General features: G+C 42.2%; 1 protein-coding gene across 3 annotated transcripts in view; it reads left to right on the plus strand.

Annotated features, from left to right (window-relative positions):
• KDM4C (lysine demethylase 4C) overlaps positions 1–18090 on the plus strand; it is a 198468-nt gene extending 180378 nt beyond the window's left edge. For all 3 annotated transcript variants that reach the window (XM_082204636.1, XM_082204638.1, XM_082204637.1), the window contains exons 21-23: positions 9449–9568; positions 13987–14079; positions 16961–18090. In XM_082204636.1, the coding sequence (XP_082060762.1) occupies positions 9449–9568; positions 13987–14079; positions 16961–17137 (390 nt within the window). In that variant the 3' untranslated portion in view covers positions 17138–18090. The remainder of the gene's footprint in view (positions 1–9448; positions 9569–13986; positions 14080–16960) is intronic.
• Positions 18091–20873: the final 2783 nt, after the last annotated feature.

Consider the following 20873-nt stretch of genomic DNA (forward strand, 5'->3'; position numbering starts at 1 on the left):
AAATCCAACAGTCCAACTTTGTTAAGCATACCTATTCAAATCAATGAGAATGATTCATGAATGCGTCTCCAGCTTATCCTAAGTTATTTTTAACTTGAGGAAGTATGAAGAGCGTTTTGGTGGTTTTCCAGTCATCCCTGGAGAGAAAGAAACTTGACCAAAAAAAAATCAGATGTGGATCGTGTGTGAGAATTCCTCTAGTTCTCAGCCACTATATCTAAGACCAGAATAGTTTGCCATTGTAGATTAGATCCTGAATTCTGTACATACAGTTCTGAACATTACTCCCTAATATTTTTGGAAGAGAAACATGTAGCAATAACTTTATCCTGTAGTCTGTCCTCACATGCCTGTCATTACCCAGTGGCTTGGACACTGACACACACAGAGAGAGGGGTCAGCTGTGCCAATAGTACCAGCCCTGACACAGCCTGAGTTGAGCAGCCTGGAGCTGTCTGAATGTGGGACCCCCAACCTGGACTCCCAGAGATTGCATCTCCTGAGCCAGATCCCTCCCCCACCCCATAGAACCAATACCCCCTATTCCAAGAGCCAGAAATAATGAAATATCAAGGAGTGTTGAACTTGAGGGCTGCTACTTTAAGAATCTCCATTGTTCATCAAAAGGAAAGGACCTAGGAGAGGTAGGCCCAGTAGCTATAAAGGGGCTCAGTTTGAACTCATTGCCTGTTGCAACATGTAGTCTCTTCCCTAGGACATGTCTCTGACAACGTTGGCTAAGTCCTAACTCCTAATCTCTGAGTAAATACTGCCCCTGCTTGCCAGTCATCTGCTCTGGTTGCCTGCTTCAGAATGCTGCCTGACCCACTTCCTCCAGACACTCTGTGGTTTTTTCCATGCCAGGACTGAACACAGCTCCTGGCAGTATTCTGAAGGTGCGCACCGACCCCTCTCGCTCTCCAGGCTTCAGGCAGCTAGCCGCAAGCCTTCAGAGCGTGGTGGGAGTTCCCGCCGGGCTCCGAAGGCTTGTGGATAGCAGCTTGCAGCCTGAAGCCCGGGAAGCGCAACCTCGCCTTCGCTTCCGGACGCAACCTCACCTCCGCTCCCGGATCCGTTCTGGGGGCTGGGGTCAGGGGAAGCTTGGGCTTCCCCCGCCCCAGCCCCGCGGCTAAGAACAAAGCCAAGACAGCTAGTGGGATCCATCCCGCTTGCTGTCTTGGCTTCTTTGCTCCTTGGGGCTGGGGGAAAAAATATTCCCCCCCTTTATTTCCCCCCCTAAAATCTAGGTGTGCCCTATGGTCCGGTGCGCCCTATAGAGCGAAAAATACGGTACCTATTTTTCCCCACAGGAGGCTGCTTTGTGTATTTAGCATATAAGCACCAAATAAATATTCAGGAAGCTAATAATAGTTTACAAGCTAATAATAGTTGGGTTGCCATATTACAAAAAGTGAAATATTCCAGAGATGTTTGGGAAATTCCGGGCGTATGGCAACCCTAGTTTCCTGAACTTGGGTCTCCAGCTATTTTCGGACTACAACTCCCATCATCCTTGGCTAGCAGGACCAGGGGTCGGGGATGATGGGAACTGTAGTCCAAAAACAGCTGGAGATGCTAGTTTGGGAAACAATGGTTTATACCATGACCCTTATTTTAACTCATATTGAGAAAATGTCTTTGGGTTGATATCAACCACAGTGCTTTCATAGTCAAAAGTGACATTTGAGTCCCACTTTCCAAAGTCCACACTGTAGCACTGTTCACTGATCTACATTGTTGGTCATTTGAGTGTGTTTAGAACTGGAATCTAAACCCTTAGTGAGAAAATTGCGGCTAGGAGCTAGTGGCCTGGCCATGGACACTCCATTGCATTCATAGTCCAGGTATGGTTTGTATCCAGGTTTCTCGGGACCCTTAAGCGACATGTATGTTAGAAACATACATGTTTATAGAACTGGAATCTAAAGCCATCAGAGAGAAAGAAAAGAAGATATTCCATTTCAGTTTATAAAACACTAATGCTGAAATGTATCTCAGTCTTTGGACTGTGCTGCATTTTCAAGACTCTCAGGGGGTATTCCAAATGCCCATGTGTTCTTGTTCTGTGCAGTCTTAAAAATGCCCAAATATGTGTGTTCTGTGGAGTATATAGCACTGTGCAGTTAAACTCAGCCTGCAAGTCACAGCAGTCAAAAACAGTAATAAAAGACATATTACTACATGACTGAGGCTGTCAATCCAAGTAAATGTGACACAATTTACAGATTATTATTATTATTGGTCTACCAGTCTTTTCCAAAATTGATGTTTCCTCACCCGAAAGAGACAAACATGAATAGAAATTTGAGGATTTTTCCTCATTTTTTTAAAAAAAGCCAACATTGATACACGGAGCCCTTAACAGAATTATGCTGACACTAATGTAACTGCATCCTTTCAAACAGAAGACCCGAGAGAGCCTTCACTGAGATGAGAATGGTGACGATTAAGCCCCATCAGTCTGTGCTTCAAATTCATCTCCAGCTATGAAAAAAGGAAGAGAGCCATTTAGAAATGTGACAGCAAAAGTACATCACAGAAATTTTCTAAAGACTACTTCTGCATTTCCAAATACACCTAAATTTCACAAAACATCAAATTACCATCTTTGGCTTCCTTTGTAATGGAATTGGGCACATTTTCGTGATCATGCATTTGAACAAAAACGTCAGCATAATAACATGACAAATGGAATGCTATTTAAAAATAAGAGTTCTTCCACCCACATGGATGTCTTAGCCACAGATTTCCATAACTAAACATGTGCATGAGCGCCCAATGGCTGTACGTTATAGCCAATTAATGTCCCACAAGAGAGCTGTCAGTGTGCCAGGTAAAGGTAAAGGGACCCCTGACCATTAGGTCCAGTCATGGCCAACTCTGGGGTTGCAGCGCTCATCTCGCTTTATTGGCTGACTAAGCCGCTTCTGGCAAACCAGAGCAGCGCACGGAAACGCCGTTTACCTTCCCGCCGGATCGATACCTATTTATCTACTTGCACTTTGATGTGCTTTCAAACTGCTAGGTTGGCAGGAGCAGGGACCGAGCAACGGGAGCTCACCCCGTCGCAGGGATTCGAACCGCCGACCATCTGATCGGCAAGCCCTAGGCTCTGTGGTTTAACCTACAGCGCCACCCGCATCCCATCAGTGTGCTACGAGAAATAAATTAATGAAACAAAGACCCTTGTAATTCCAGTGTACCAACACGCAGAGGGAGCTATCCACTGAGTCTCTGCATAAGCCATAGTCCCTCTGGCCTGGCATGAAAGGTAAACTTTTCCGATATAAGAGTGAGGCATGCCTCAAAATTTAATTCAGAAACCAAGTATGCTTCTGCTGCCAGAAAACTGGAGACTCAGCTACATTACTAAGAAAAAGCATGTTATATGCATTATAACACTGTGACACCAGATGGCGATGTGGAGTTACGCCTTCCGCCAATGTGATTTCCCACTTGGAGGTTTAAGGCGTGTTTTCTTGAAACGCTTTTTTGATGTGTCTAGATTCAGCCAGGAAAACCCACATTAGAACAATAGGGAAGGGTGTGAATCAAGTAGCTTTGTTACTTTCAGTGTTTACTTTATTCCTTCTCTTTAAAACAAATAAATAAGTTACCGATCCTGCATTTGAACTGGTAAGGAAATGTGATTTTAGAATGGCATTTTCTATCTCATAACGTTATGCCGCGGCTTTCCCTTCAGCAACGATTGATGTCATGCCAACAGAAACATGCCAGCAATTATTAAGAGAGGTTAACTCGTGTAATCTGCTGATTAGGCTGTGCTGTATATCATTCCTATTATGTACTCCCAAGATTCAGCTTCCTTTAGAAGGAAGCTGCAGGAGGCTCGTGGCATTTTGTAACATTTGCATTTCTTTACAGTTATATCGGTTGAGCATAGGTGGAGATTCACCGCTTAACACTCCACAAACACCCCAAAGTGCAACTAGTACCCTCAGATTCTTCCAGAGAGCAACTCAGCTCTCTGTCTGCTTCCAGTTTTTGAGCTCATCCACACAAGAGTTTAAAGTGGATTGGAAGCGGCTTCAGTCTTACCCACCTCCCCGTTTTTTTGCCGCATCCACATGATGCTCTCATCTGAGTGGCAGCCTTTACTACCCACCTCCAATCCACCCCCCCCAATCCATGGATAACCTGATAAGGGAAGTATTTGCAAAATTAAAGCACGTGTTACCCAACTGTGAATAAGCTGAAGTGCATTGTGAGAGCAGGGTTTGTATAGGTTTCATTAGGTTCCATCTAACACTACAACACCTAATTCCATTTTGCTTCCATCAGCTCAAAGAAAAGGATGCAGTCTGCTCTTTCTATAAGAATAAAATATCCCACAGAATTATTGTTGCTTCTCAGGCTCTCATTAGGGGCAGTTTAAACATTCTTGATGGACTAAATGTTTTCTTATTGCTCCAGCATTTTTGTGCATATATGTACAGTCATACCTTGGATCCTGAACGCCTTGCGAGTCGAACGTTTTGGCTCCTGAACCCTGCAAATCCAGAAGTGAGTGTTCTAGTTTGCGAACGTTCTTTGGAACCCAAATGTCCAACGTGGCTTCCACGGCTCCCAATTGGCTGCAGGAGTTTCCTGCAGCCAATCGGAAGCCGCACCTTGGTTCACGAACGTTTTGGAAGTTGAACAGACTTCCAGAACAGATTCCGTTCGACTTCCAAGGTACCACTGCAGATATATAGAGATAGAGCACAATACTTGGAAAGCGGGGGAAGGCGGTGGAGGGGGGGGGAAGCCTCTGAGCTTCATTGTGGGAGGAGTACTTTTTGTTGTGCATTTATCAAGGAAGACAAAGCTTTGGGGGCGGGCGGGCAATGAAGAGGGCTGGTGAATCTGTTTGGGGTCCCACAGTAGATTGGAAAACAAGGCTCCATCTTAGATCCCTGCAGAATTCTGACAATTACACATTTCAGAAAACAGGCTCTTTCACTCAAACAGTTTGAACTAGCACATACAGTCATGCATGTACAGTTCTCCCAAGCTAGATATGGTCAAAGAGGCTTTTGAGATGCTTGCAACAAATTTTCAGAGTTCTTCTTTCCATTAGTTTTAATAGCTTGAGTAGATAAATTTTATTAGTTGCTTTCATCTCTGTCATCATATATATTTCTATGATAGGCTTGTCTATTGCTGAGCTGTTAATACTAATTACAGTGGTCATGTTCTTTATGAAAACTATCACTTTGTAAGCACAACTGTGAAAGCTTAATCACTCACACCCAAATTTCAAGCTAATGCACACAGAAATGGCTTAAGCAGAATGGACAGCTTGCATTTACTGTATTAACTGAATGGGCTTGTTGACATTTCAGTTCAGTCCTGAGGGATACGCTTCCCATCTCAGGGAACCCCAATTCAGTCACCTTTACAACTTTGCTACAGGAACCCTTCTTTTCCCCCTAGATTTTAAACAGTGTGCGCTCACTCTTTGTGACAGTTCCCGTACTCCTTCTCTTGCAATCTTTTTAAATATATATTGCCACTCTAAACCCTTGCTGAAACAATCATTAAATTTTCTATTACTACAGTGAATAGCCCATTATAAAGTTGGTAGGAGCTTTGATTTCTTCATGCACCTACTTTTTTTATCAAAATGTAGAAAAAGTGGTATATCTTAGAAACATTTGACCAAAGACAATTGGAGAGCCAGGTGTACATTAAAATAAAGCAGCTATGCATATCGGGCTGGCAGCTTGCATGTTATGCCTAGAAAGATTCGTTGCCACTGCTGTTGTTGCCAGACCACAGATGAGCAGAGCAGGGCAGACATTCAAGAGAGCAGGGGTTCTTCTCTGGATGGGATTGAAATCCAAAGCAGAGGTGGGTCATATGCTCACCATGATTGAAGGCAGGCCGGTATTGCCTTCACCCAGTTGCCAGTTAGGAGATTCATATAATGATGATAAATAATAAAAGCATAAATATAATGTTGAATAGATAACTATCATGCTTACGTGATTTACTAATGTAATTAGCCATCCAGAGATTCGATTATAAGAGTAAGAGAGACTGATTATAAAGGCCATGACATTATTAGAATGGAAATATTGTCGTCAGTGGACACTCTAAATTGCAGCTAACACTCCAAAATCTTTCTAAAGGCAAAACTCACCATCTCTACATTCTTTTCACTGATCTGTATTTCCTCTCTATGTTCATACAACCCACACTCACTTAGGACCGTTCTTTACAGGGGAATCCCTACGTTCATTGCTGCAGACTGAATCTGCTTAGACTTGTTTTTAACCATCCTCGGTGTATATCTGTTGAGGTTCCTTGGGCCCACTTCACATATCTTCTCAACTCTGGAGAGTGTTAATACCAGTTTCCCTTACAGAGCCATTATTCCACATTAAGATTTTTTCTTTGCCCTGTAAATATGTTTAAACAGCATTTCTAGAAAAGACTTTGTATCCAATGTTTGGTAAACCACTAAGGCAGGGTTGAGGAACCCGTGGCCCTTCAGAAGTCGCTTCTATCATCCCTGAGCATGGAGCCCTGTTGTCTGGGGTTGATGAGAGCTGAAGTCCAACAACAAACGGCGGGCCACAGGCTTCCCACCCCTCCACCATTGGAAGGAAAATCTACAACTGGGGAAGCCACTGAGAAGCCTTCTTAGTATCTCTAGCTGTGAAACTGGCACATTGGTAATCAAGAAAATCCTGCAGGTTGAACTTAAAGATCAATGTAGCATATTAAGGAGAAGGTATTCTGTGTTCCTTTACTATCTGGGGCTTAATAAGTAAAAACAACAACAACACTTATTCTTGTGCCCTGACTATCATAAGAAACCAGTGGAGACTGGCAAAATTGGTGTAATCCCCCCCTTCATTTCTTGGTTTGTCAGGAGTTGACCACTGTGTGTTTTGCAGCCAAGGAAGTTTCCAGAAAGTCTTTATCAATAAGACTTCAACATAGAATGCATGAGCCATTTTGCTTTGAATAATGGAGAAACGGCTGGTGGTTATTAGGCACAGTCAAAACAGAGAAGATTGCAGTCTTCTTGCAAAATGAAAATAAGCATCACTTCCTCAACCTGGGCATCCAAACGTGAGAGACCAGGGAAAGCTGCTGTGTGCATTCCTATCCTCCTTGCATTTTCAGCCACAGGGTCTTACTACATCATTACCTTAGATTTTTTTTTTACGTTGCATCATCTGTACCAATTTCCTCACCCTGGCCAAACACTGGGTCACTACCAATAGCAAGTTCTGCATGGCCCTGGAGTGAAAAAGCAGTTCTGAGATCACTTGTTTCTGCAGTAGGATTCTGGCAGCTGGAGGGAGCATCAGAGGAAGTCTACAGCCATGGGGTGCATCATGCAGTGCCAAATTAAACACTCAGCCTGAAATCCACACCTCATTTACTGGGAAGATATCCTGTTCATGTTGAAAGGACGGGATACAGGGTTGTGAACTGAAACATAATGCAAAATGTTTGTCTAGTGCCTCAAATGATATATTTTATCATATCAATGGCAGAAATGCTCATTCTCCCTCTCAGAATCAGCAGGAAAAACACTTGTTATATTTACAGCAGTAGTTACCTGTGTGTGTGTGTGTGTGTGTGTGTGTGTGTCGGTTCCGGTCCTCAGTACACACACACACACACACACACACACACACACACACACAATTTCCTTGCTAATCGACATGCTGGTAGTTCAGCCCCACTGGAATGACAAACCCTAGGTAGCTCTCTTGCAAAGTAACATGTCAACCTTCCCATCTATTTCAAAGCCCCACTGTAGCAGAGCAGCTTGTAGAAATGAGCTTAGCAATCATCTGCAGAAAAGAGTTCTAATCTTATCAAGATGGGAATTGATTTTCTTCATCTTGATATAAGGAGCTTCACAGCATGCACATGCAATAGTATCAGTGGGATGGAAAGTACAGCTGTTCAGGCAAGATTATTAGGCTGGGAAACCTGTGGCTGCGTCCATATACAAGGCAATGTTGTCGTTGGCATCTAGGATCCTTATTGCCCAAATAAGTCATGCACTCATTTTAGCCTTGCTTGAATCTACCACCAGAGGGAGCTGAGTTTACAACACTTAACACACACAAAGAGAAAGAATGCTCGCTGATTACAAAAGCTTTAAGAGCCATTAACAAATGCTTTTTTTCTGTAAAAGCTGTTCTCCGGCAGTTTGAATAAAGCTAGGGGTGGCATTTTTCCCATCGAGATTGAGATCATTTTCTGGCAACACTTGTATATCATCCTGAAGCACTTAAATGTAAATAATTTCGCTCCTCTCCTGTTTCATTGCCCTCTTGCAAGTGTGAGTCTTCGCTTTGTATTAGAAGAATGCAAAATAAAATGTGCCATTGTTATGGAAAACAATGGGTTAGTGACCATGGTCTTCCAATGTTTTAATTGGGAAAGGCATTCTCAATTCTACACCGATTGCCAACAAACTGAACATCTGTGCTATTATTGCCTTCTAATACTTAAATAATTTTTAAGGGTTTTTTTCGTGGGGTGGGGGTGGTATTGGCTTATATTTGCTTTGATTTCCACACACGAAAGCGGCTATGCTAAGTGTTTATCTCATGCTGTATTTCTGCATTTAATAGCTGCATTCATTTACCAACAAGGCTAGGATTCTGCCTTCGGATTCTGACAGTTGAGTATCGTGCAAAGATAAGAGTAGAGAATACCCCACCCATCTGGGAGACTCAGCCAGATGGGTGGGGTATAATTATTATTATTATTATTATTATTATTATTATTATTATTATTATTATTCCCCCCATCCACCACCTTTGTAGAGCTTAGTGAGTGCTACACTGAGAGCCAGTGTGGTGTAGTAGTTAAGAGCGGTAGACTCGTAATCTGGTGAACCGGGTTCGCTTCCCCGCTCCTCCACATGCAGCTGCTGGGTGACCTTGGGCTAGTCACACTTCTCGGAAGTCTCTCAGCCCCACTCACCTCACAGAGTGTTTGTTGTGGGGGAGGAAGGGAAAGGAGAATGATAGCCGCTTTGAGACTCCTCTGGGTAGTGATAAAATAGGATATCAAATCCAAACTCTTTTTCAAACTCTTCTACATAGACTTCTGGGTAGTGAGCAAATAGAAAAATATTTTATCTTAACAACATTAACCTTTTGAGCTCTCTGCAGTGATGGGAGAGTGTTGGTAAATATCGCAAGGCTTTTCTTTGGGATACATTTTTCATACCATCACCAGAATCTGCTTGTGCCATTCGAATCACGTGTTATATTGACATTTCTCTTGTGTGTTGTTATGAGTGGGAGCTTGGAACACTCTTTGGTTCATAGAGGAGGAGCGTGTTTTGTGTGTGTGCTAACAGGATAGCAAGAAGACTCCCTTCATGACTGAGCCATACTCATACTTAGCCTTTCTACCTCCCTGTTTAATAACCGGATATCTCTTTTTTTTTGTTTTGATCCAGAGCCGAGATTGCCTGAAGCTGGGCCCACCTGCAGAGGGAGAAGTCGTTCAAGTGAAATGGCCAGATGGAAAACTTTATGGTGCAAAATATCTAGGAACCAATGTAGCTTACATGCATAATGTAAGTTGCATTTAGTGATCTGTAAATTGAAAACCTTCATTCGGTTGTCGGATTCCGGTGCTCGTTATATGGCCAGTATTATGTTGGTTGTGCTAGATGAAAACTTATTTAACAGGGATAGCCAACTGACAGTCTGCAAGATGTTTTGGCCCAGTACCTGTGGTTCAATTTGTGTCTCTCCAGATGAGAGTGTTCCCTAGCTTCACCTCTGCTTGGACAACTGGCAGCCTTGCTTACAGTGGTCGGAGGGTGGGAGGGATGACTTAGTCATACAGAAAATGTCTAAGGTCAATAAGCCTGAATCACTTGTTTCAACCCAATTCTATGTTTGTAAAAGTGAACTCAGATCTCCAGTGAAACCTTGTCAGGATCATCGTTTAGTTACATCTCACAATAAGAGCACCTCGTTTCAAACCTCTAGGCCCGTGGGTCAGTTTAATGGCCATGTTCAACAGCTGTGGATTAATCAAGGCTCAGAAGAGCATCATGACATTTGAAACTTAAGCCGCCTATCCTCGACTTTTGTGGTGCCTGGCATCTTACAGCTGACCCCCAGGCCGAGTCATAACTGCAGCAGGTGGGGTGAATTCCTCACAGTGGTATTGGCAGCCTTGCAGTAGGCTGTGTCAAGAACTCCTGAATTGTGTACTTCAGATACCTTGTATTAGAAATGCTATGAAGCACTAGTATGAATACCTCAACAGATGGGAAATGAAAATAACTTGAAATGTTGGTGCAGAGTCATTTTAAGATACATAAAATTAGATGATGTAAGATGAACCATTGTTCTTGACAACTGTGGCCATTAAAAACAGTTACTCAGGGTAAGCACATGTGCCTTATTAGAAGTAGAATTATTTCCTGTTAGTCGGATTTAAGTGCCCTTTCCAAGGTCACATGAGAGCCCTAATTGCCCATTTCTTGGGACCATGTGTCCTATTTTCTAACAATAAGATCAGGCAAAAAAGAAGTGCTGGAAAAAGCAGAAAGATGATATGACAGGTGACATTTTAAAACAAAGCAGTTTCAATTAAGAAACCATAACATTCTTGTAGGGTTGTGGAGACATTTCTGTATGGAGGACGAGAAAAGGAGAAATGAAAGAGTGGGGGAAATCTTTATGTTGCTTAGGACACCTTCATGCATTATGGTTCCCATGCCAGAAAATACTTATGTCCTTCAGGCCTAATGCCATTTTCTTTGGCAGCAGTAAAGAAAGTGCTCAACCCTTTCCCTGCCAGATGTGTTCTGTGTGAAGCTTGCCGTCAGCTGCTTTTACCCCACCAGTGTTCCAGGCCTGCTTTTGTGAGAGACGGCATGATCACCTCAAGAGGGATTTGTTCCTCACAGCAGTGCCGCACTTGAGTCTAAGCCTAGGCATCTCTCCTCATTCTGCTGTTCTGGAAAAAACTGAGCCTCCTCATTCTAATGGTCAGTTCTTTTGGTGCTTTGAAATACTAATGGCTAATCAACAAAGGAGTTCCCCAGACTTCATCAACACTTGTTAATTGACTAGGATTAAAGACGTACACACTTAGACCATTTACATAGGTTAATTAACTCTTCACGTGCTAATTGCTGATGTTCAGAAGTAGGTACACACATTTCAATGCACATGGATCTTGATTACATTCTCAAAGTCTAACACATAGTCTTTATACATGAAGACTAATTTAACACCACAAACCCCTTTCTAAGACACTTAGATACTGTCTTATAACACGTCCCAGAATAACATACAGGTTTAAATCTTAATATGTACTAAACCTAAACATTTAGCACCACAGATCTATTACACTACTTAGTGATTAACACCAACATACGAGTGGGTGGCGCTGTGGTCTAAACCACAGAGCCTAGGGCTTGCCGATCAGAAGGTTGGCGGTTCGAATCCCCACGATTGGGTGAGCTCCCATTGTTCGGTCCCTGCTCTTGCCCACCTAGCAGTTCGAAAGCACATCAGAGTGCAAGTAGATAAATAGGTACCGCTCCGGCGGGAAGGTAAACGGCATTTCCATGCACTGCTCTGGTCCGCCAGAAGTGGCTTAGTCATGCTGGCCACATGACCTGGAAGCTGTCTGTGGACAAACGCCAGCTCCCTTGGCCTATGGAGCGAGACGTGCACACAACCCCAGAGTCGTCCATGACTGGACCTAACGGTCAGGGGTACCTTTACCTTTATGAGCAGGACGTGGCTCCATACTAAATAACCCCTTCCCCTGGTGTCTGCACACAGAATGCAAAGGTCTGAAGGAAGGAGCCTTTGCACGTCTCGGCTTCCCTGAACAGTTGGGGTTCCAGATTGTACAGAACCGTGATTGCACAAAATCTCAACCTTTCAGACGTGTGCATTCTATCAATGGCACTAGGGAGAAGAGCTGTTCGGCACAGTGTTGCTTCCTGCTCATTTTAATCATGCATAGAGCTTCGGTCTGAACTAGTTGAGTTTAGGCGGCACTTCCATGTCACTTTTTACAGACGCTGAAGTGTGATGGGAAATCAAAACATGCTCACTGTTTTAGTGTTGCAAATCTGTGAAGATCTGTAATAATAAAAAGTCCAAGATTTTTTAAGTGGAAACCTGAGCCTTAAACATTGTCTTACGATTTTGCTTGTGTGCCCCTTTTTAATATGCATGTGTGAGCTTATGAAGATGACTAAATTACCCATGTACCTAATCAAATGCTTTCCAGCAATTCCAATTAAACTGCTAATTTATGATGTCCTGATGCAAGAAAAGCACATAGAGAGAACTAAGTAGCAAATGTTACTGACATATTATTGCAGTAGTGGTTTTTATTATTATGTGTGTCTGTCTCTTGGGGCTGATATAAATTAATATGGACAGTGATTGACAAACTGAGTGGTCTACATTATGCCAACTCAAGCCTAGTTCAGATTTGGACTCATTAGAGATGATCTATTGACACTCTCTGCCATAAACCCCTATTTAATAACTTAAAGGAGCCATTACTTGTCATTAGATCTCTACAATTTGGAAATATTTTCCCAGCACAGAATAGAATTTGGTTTCTAATTAACTGGTACGGCAGACACACGGCCGAATCTTCTGGAAGAGCTGAAACCGCATAGTATGGTAGTTTTATCTGGACAACATTGGCTGCTTTTGTGTGGCATATTATGCCTAGATTTAGAGGAGATTATCAGTTATGGGGAGCCTATACACACACTGATGTTAGACTACAATTCATCTCATCTCTGACTGTCAGGCAGTGGGTGGTTATATATATACACATGTATCGAACTAATATCACTACCCTGAAAATGTTTGGGCTAACAAAAATCTTTTAATACTGTCAGGAAGGCTTTAGACATATTTGAGTAAGGTGTATGGATCCCTACTGTACATATGCAGTTTTTTATCTCTGAATTTATTATTATCTTTATTATCATTAATAATGTATTTGTTTCAATGGGCACTTTGAACTTTAAAAATAAACAACCACATTTGGTCAAGAGCACAAAGAACAAAGCTATAGAAGTACTAGACGTCCATGTCTTGGAATTGGAAAAGTGGTGTCAAAAAAAGTAACTTGGATCTTCTGAAAGGCACAACTGACTGCAGCAGCCGAGTCGTTTAGCATTCCCCACACCTTGCTGCATTCCCTTTCTCATTTTCTGCTAAAGGGGTTCATACTGGATTAGATCTAAACCTAAGCATGATAAAGCTTTTCATCTTCTGAACAGACTATTTTAAAAGAAGTTCCATCAGATTCAATATAATTCTGCTAACTGGCATTTCCTTTAGTATCACTCATACCTTCCTTCTTTTGACATAAGTCTTCCACAACCTTGAAAACAGAAAGATTAATTCTTATCACTTGGGGAATTAGATTAACCATTTGGGGACGTTGGGCCCTGGGTCATGTGATGGGAGGGATGACTGGCTGCCTTGCATTTATTTATCTCCAAATTTGTAAACCACTCTACATTAAAAAGAAAGTGTATAAAAATAGTACAGAGTAGTGTAGAAAAAGCACAGTGTGGCATTATCCAGATTTTTTTTTATAAAAAAGGCAAGGCACATCATCAGCCCCATTGTATGACCCAAGGGCATTTGTAGCCCCACTTTCCAATGTGAGCAGAAGCAGTCACACTTACCAGGAGCTATTAACTCTTTAAGGAAATCAGGGGTAAGCTTTAAAGTGCAGCAGCAGCTGCTCTGAGCAGCTGTTAACTAAAGAAAGAAGAAGAAGGTTAGAAGTCAGTCCTTGGGCGACCTTGTAAAGTAAGTCATTTTATTGAGGGAGTGGCTGTGTATGAATTTCATGCAGATGAGCATTGAACAGCTAAAATATTTTGTTGCCTGTGCTATCCCATACCAGTAACAGAATCTCAAATAATGCAGATAATTGTAATCTGAAGAATTTCCGTATTTTATATATATATATAAATAGGTGGAGTTTGAAGATGGTTCTCAGATAGCAACGAAAAGGGAAGAAATCTACACTCTGGATGAAGAACTGCCCAAAAGAGTGCGGGCTCGATTTGTAAGTACTGACAAACACGTTGGAATTGGGGCAAAATGCCACAAGTTGATGATTGAATTTCTGTATCATCCTCACCGCTTTGATAAAGATTCAGTGCTTATGAGTTTCTTTTACAATTGCCCAATGGTGTCGTGTCAGATCAAGCCTTATCCAGCCTGCAAACAGCATTTCTCTAGATCCCTGGATGCTATTATGTGTGTTGTAGATAAAAATTGCCCTTTTCCCTTATGGGGTATCCAAGAGCCCATATGGAGTCCCTTACATAGGTTCCCTATTGGTAGGAGAGAATAACAGAGGCCAACCAGAGAATATTGAGAAGCAAAGCAGCTAGTAAGCTTGATCTTTATTGAACTGTTGCAACAGGGTGCTCCCCTCACCCGCAGGAGAGGAGGAGGGATCCAGAAAAATGGCTTGTTTACACTGTTGAGTTTATCTTAATGCTGCCAACATTTTCAATCTTCCAATCTTCTTTAAATGTACGTTCTTCTTGTTTTCTTATTCTATATGTTAGGTCTGCAAGCTGTGCATATTCCATTAGTTTAAGTTGCCATTCTTCTGTAGTTGGGACTTCACTTGTTTTCCATTTTGGGGCTAACAAAACACGGGCCACAGTAGTGGCATACATAAATAACCTTTTCTTTGACACCTGGGAATTTCCATCTAAATTATCCCCAACAAAATTATCCCTCAACAAAAAGGACCCTATTGTGTTTTTTAGAAAAAGTACTTTTAAACATTTTTTTCAATTCATTATTAATTATTTCCCAATACTCTTTTACCCCTTTACAGGTCCACCACATATGAAAGAATGTACCCTCAGCCTCATTGCATCTCCAGCACTTATCTGATTCAGTTTTAAGCCTACTCGGAGTTAAATGAGTGAAAGCACTCTGTATCAGGCAGCCGCAAATTTCCTTACCCCTGAGTCAGATTCCCAGACTATAGCTGTTGTAACCTCTCTACGGTTCCACCCCAAAATCACAGCTAAATTCTCATCTCTCTCTCTCTCTTTGTCTACATTCAAACTGCAAGCTGCCTTCTTTTCATTGACTTGTCATGTCACTTTAAACTATTGTTAAAACTACGTTTTGGTTTAAATGTGAATATGCAGCATGCTGATGCATCATGCTTCGCTCCTTCACTGCTGATCCCTGGAAAAAAGCCATGGTCTGGCTTAGAGTTACATCTGAGCCCAGGGTCGTGGCTTGCTTCTTTCCAATCAATGAGCTCTAAGACTTCCCAAACATATTGTCCACCTGTGGGCACTTTGGAAGATGCCCTGGCAGACCAGAAAGGTCTCTATCATGCATTAACTTGAGATATTTCTAGTCTACAAGTTTCAGAATCATGAAACAGAGTTTGTAGCTCCAACACGTACCTAGCAGCATACATGGGAAAGATGGTTCTTGAATAGTACAATAAATAACTTAATTGGTAAGAACAGCGGATTGATTATTTGTTAAAAAAAGCAAAAATTATGTTGAGGAAAATGACCCATTATTACTTATTGTTTTATAGAGTATTCATAATGGGCTTTATAATTAACTAGATGTTCCATAAATCTGTTTTATTGTTGCATTTAACTTAGAATAGCACTGCAGATATAGTAGATTTCTGCCATTTATTAGAAATCATGATAGTTTTATAGATCATTTTTACTTCTGTCTGTAATAATGTTAACTTTCCAGGGGAGTTAATGATATTGTTATAATGTTCCCTGAAATCCGGGAATACCCTAGCATCCAGAAATCTCTTTGCATCTGGCTTTGGTAATGCCCCATTCATCATGAAAATCTTTTGACGAGAAGTCAGTAAGACTCTCTTCTAGCTCAGCCTAGCAACGTATGCTACTCTGGAGATCTGTTTCCTGACTGTACTCAGAGCAAGGGACTGAAACCCTGGATCTTGAGTACGCCAGCAAGATGGACGTTTCCACCATCACTGCTATCACAAGACTATAAAGTACGTGCAGCGTGATGGCAGCTGCACTTGGAAGTAGATTGGCTTGGATTGTTTAAGAATGGCAACATCAAAGTTACCTCCTCCTAAAATTATACCAGCTCGACTGACCATGATGAAAGAAGCCTATACAGTGGAACCTTGGTTCTCGAATGGCTTAGTTGACGAACAAATCGGCTCCCGAATGCCGAAAACCTGGAAGTAAGTGTTCCAGTTTTCGAATGTTTTTTGGAAGCCCTAACGTCTGACGTGGCTGTTGGCTATTGTTTCTGGGGCGCCTGCACCAATCGGAAGCCGCGCCTTGGTTTTTGAACGTTTCAGAAGTTGAACAGACTTCCGGAATGGATTATGTTTGCGAACCAAGGTACGACTGTACATGAGTAAAGGCTTACTTGCAAACAAGACAAGTGAAGAGAGCCAGGCAGATGAAAGGAGAAGGCCAATCACTGTTTGAATAACAATGTCTTCTCTGGCAGAGGCCAATACAATCTGAGCTCATTCATTTTGGTTTATTCATACCTTTCTCACCATGGGTGTTTCTCCCTCTGCCCTTGCCGATCTATCAAATTATGGTTAACCAGCCCATATGATTCAATCTGTTTTCAAACATCCAGCCCCTTGGAAAGTCCATCCCATCCATGGTTTTTAAACACACCAGGAAGCTGATCCACGTTAGAAATTTACATGCTTTCTCTTGACTAACTTTGAAGATTAATCTCCACTCAGTGCCTGCATTGATTTATGAATGTATATAACTTGAACTGATGATGGTCTGTGACCATTAAGTAGAAAGACTTTCATGCTCTTGAAGAGGTTGTTGATATTTATGTTTATTTGAAGAGAATATAACGGAGTAGGAAAACTATTTATGTGGTGTTTCGTTATGTATGAAATATACCCTATAGTGAATGTCTCTTTTTAGTCTACAGCTTCTGATATGAGGTTTGAAGACACATTCTATGGAGCCGATATTATACAAGGAGAAAAGAAGAGGCAGAGGGTATTGAGCTCCAGATTTAAGAACGAGTATGTGGATGACCCTGGATACCGCAGTTTCCTGAAAACCTCGTTCCAGAAGAAGTGCCAGAAGGGACTATAAAAGAAGAAGAAGTGGACTTCTGCTCACCTGCTCTCTTTTCCTTTGTGTGCGGAGGGGATGCAGTTACTAAATGTGGGGTTTTTAAAAAGGACAGGTAATCATCTTTTTGTCTGACATGTAGCTTGTGGTTCAAACACATATTGAGAGTTTGATCTAAAAATATCTCGGGCACAGACAGTGTTTCTTAACTGAAGGGCTGTGATGTGTGGGCTAATATGCTAAACAAGGACTGTCTGATTCACATCAAGGATTGATCCATGTCACATTGCCCCTGTCCAAGAACATGCCTAAGAACCCAGAGTACCACCGATTGGAGAACTTTTAGTCTTGCCTTGCACTGACAGTTACAAGAGAAGTTATATGCCAATCTAGGTGAGGAACTTTCTTCAGCCTCCAAAGTTCAAGATTTGCAATCTACATTGTCCACAAAAGGAAAAGGGAGTTCAACCATATATATATATATATTCAAAGCTTTTCTAAAAAAAAAAAAAAAAGTATAAACAGCACTGAGATCTACAAATACTGCTGTACTGTCATAATTTTGTACAGCGCTTCCCACACTGTTTATGCCTCCTGTGCTTTCAGTGCTCTCTGGCCAGGACTCAGTTGTTTAAATGTGATGGTGGGGAGGTATTACTAGAGAAGAGAAAGGTGCTTCTGAAGAGGCAGACCTTCAGGAAATGAATTGTGGGTGTATATTTAAAGAGAGAGATTTTTGGCATCTATTTTTAAAGGGTTTTCCCCCCACGATACTCTGTGGGGACGCCAGCAATTTGTACAATGAAACGTCTTTTATTGTGTTTGTAAAATTAGAGTTTACATATCTTCGCTTGGCAGGCTAGGTTTGAACTAATGTAATATAGTAATATAATATGGTCTTCCCTTTTTAAATAATAGTCTGCAAATGTAATAGTGTTGGAAATAAAAAAAAATGATGTCCCTTTGTCTACTAATGTTGGGTTGCGGCAATGTAATCTGTAGGGATCACACACACACACACACACACACACACACACACACACACAGCCACACACACGCCTTGGTCAGTATACATCTTTGTTCAAAATAAGGCATAGTTTAAACATAAACACCTTACTAGTGAGGATTGCAAGTGGCTGGTGCCTTCTATAAATGGTTTTTTTTATTTATAAGATAAGAAACCAGTTGTACACATCTGTGCGTACAATTAGCACATCAGTGCAGTGCATAACTCTGCCACATAGTCATCTAGTGAGCCAGTTTAAACATGATTTGGCTGTGCGGAACTCCACACCAGTAAGACTTTTAATTTTTAGCACACCCAGCATAGCATTTAGATCAGACTTTAGTTCACACATAGTCATTACTAATAACCGAAGCACGACCTTCCTTTCATTTTTCCTTTGCCTTACGGCGTTAATCTTGTTAGGTTGCACAAGAGACAGCAGAATGTGCTTGTGTGTTTTCGCAGTCTTGTTGCAAGATATGCTTTGGGATTGCAAAAAGCCTAAACGAGCTTTAGCTTTTGCAGAACATTATCTTTTCCATGGGTGTCAGTCCAGCAACAGATCTCCAGCCAGCTGCAACAGGGATAAAACTCTCCGAATTCAGTATTGTATGAATTCCAGATGAGCAACAAAACCAGCAGAGTCCTCAAGGAATCTTAAATGTTAAGTTACTTTATTTACTTTATTACTGAATAAATATTAAGTTATTCGATTGATTAAATTTATATCCTGCCCGTCATATTTTTCTTTCATGAAACAACCCTGTGAGGTGGGTTAGAATGAACAGTACAGTAGTACCTCGGGTTACATACGCTTCAGGTTACAAACTCCGCTAACCCAGAAATGGTGCTTCAGGATAAGAACATAAATTGTGCTCCGGCGGTGCGGCGGCAGCAGGAGGCCCCATTAGCTAAAGTGGTGCTTCAAGTTAAGAACAGTTTCAGGTTAAGAACGGACCTCTGGAACGAATTAAGTACTTAACCCGAGGTACCACTGTAGTAGGAATGTTTGCATCACTGCATTGGGCTTACTTGTGTTTCTAGTGTATGAAAGCAGGAGTTGCTTTTACTTTTACTGTTTTGCTCCTGCCTCTACAAAGCAGTCACATTTCCTTTAACCATCACCCCCTGCCCAGGAATTGGAGCATGATGATGATGATGGTGATGGTGATGGTGATGATGATGATTTATTTTACAGCAGTGGCTACAGGCGCCATTTCTTGGTGATGGGGGTTCCATACAGGGCTTCCCCCTACTCCAATCCACAATAGATGAGATTCTTCCAAGGCCCAGATAGGCCCAAGGCACATGAGCAGACCAGGCCTTGGGGTCCACCACTTCCTCACAACCATTGTGTGTGGCAACCCTTAATTCCCTCATATTCTCTGTTCATCTTTATAGGGTGAGATAGCCCCACAACGAGCCCCAATGAGTGTTGTTGAGGATCAGCAGCCCTGAAAGGCCTTGGGTAAGACCAGGGACCTACTTGCCAGTGCAGTGAAGCCACACTTTAGGTAGGATAAGCGGGTCCATCAATCTAGAGACAAGGGAAGACCAGCTACCTTGTTCTCCCTGCTATTTCCTGGCTACTGCCTGCCCAGCCCAATGCCCCAGAAGAAGCTAGCCCAGGGCTGGCCGTAGCACAGGGCTTTCATTCCCTGCCATCCTCTGAGAAAGACAAATTCCTGGCTTTTGAGGATCATGAATTCATCCTCTACCTCAGGTCCAGGGATCTCCCTCTCCCCACCACAATCCTTCCAATTATCTGAGGGTGTTTTAAGGCAAATTAAGGAAGCATTATCAAAGGAAATGGGTATTATCCTTCCAGAGCAGCAGCAGCAGCCTTTGCAGCCAAAATCTGCACCAGCCTCTGCAACTTGAGCTGCTAATCCTCAACAATGTCAGAATTGCAGCTTGTATCACACATCATCTAGAGAACCTCCAGCTCCATCCTCACCTAATCCTTTTTCCCACCCGTCTACACGGGGATGGTTCCATTCACTCTCAAACCTCCCAGTTTTTGGGGTTTCATTTCTTTTGACAGAATCAGATGATGATAAATGGAGTGAAGGATCAGTAACTGAAGAACCCCCATCGGACAGGATGCCTTTGCTATGTCATGCCATGCCCATGCCACTCTGGGATTGTCTCCCAAATCAACAGAACAACCTGCAGGCACCACACAACATCTTCCTGTGGCCTATGCCCTGTCATCTCCCAAAATTGTACCCACCCCTGCAGTTATCAAGAAAGTGACCAAAGTAGAATGCAGGGCTCTTTCTAATAAATATTAACATGCTGGATACAGAATTTGTGGACCACCTTAAGACCTCAACAGTGGACAAACCAGTTTATTCTCTTCCATCAAAATATTTGTTACCAAAGGATGGAGATGCACAGTTAAAATATACCACTGATAGGCACCTATATTTTGCTCTCAAGTGTGTCCAAAAAGCAGCAGCCCTCTCTTCTCATGTAGGATCTCCTTACAAATCCAGAACAGGATCCTGCACACTCTCGCCTGCTTAAGATCTCCTGAGCAGCATCATTTACAGCTGGATGCTTCTCAATTTGCGGCATGGAGTCTCTCACCTCCATCAGGCATTCTCTCCATCTCAGTTACTTCATGATGTCTATAGACCTTCAGGAAGTACCAGCCATTGGTCAATATCATCAATTCAGATTGACTTGGCCACATCTCCAAGAGCATTCACAATGATAAAGGTTGCTTTGGTGGCCCACATCTGTTTC

Source organism: Podarcis vaucheri (assembly GCF_965113315.1).
Source record: "Podarcis vaucheri genome assembly, chromosome: 17".
NCBI classification, from domain to species: domain Eukaryota; kingdom Metazoa; phylum Chordata; class Lepidosauria; order Squamata; family Lacertidae; genus Podarcis; species Podarcis vaucheri.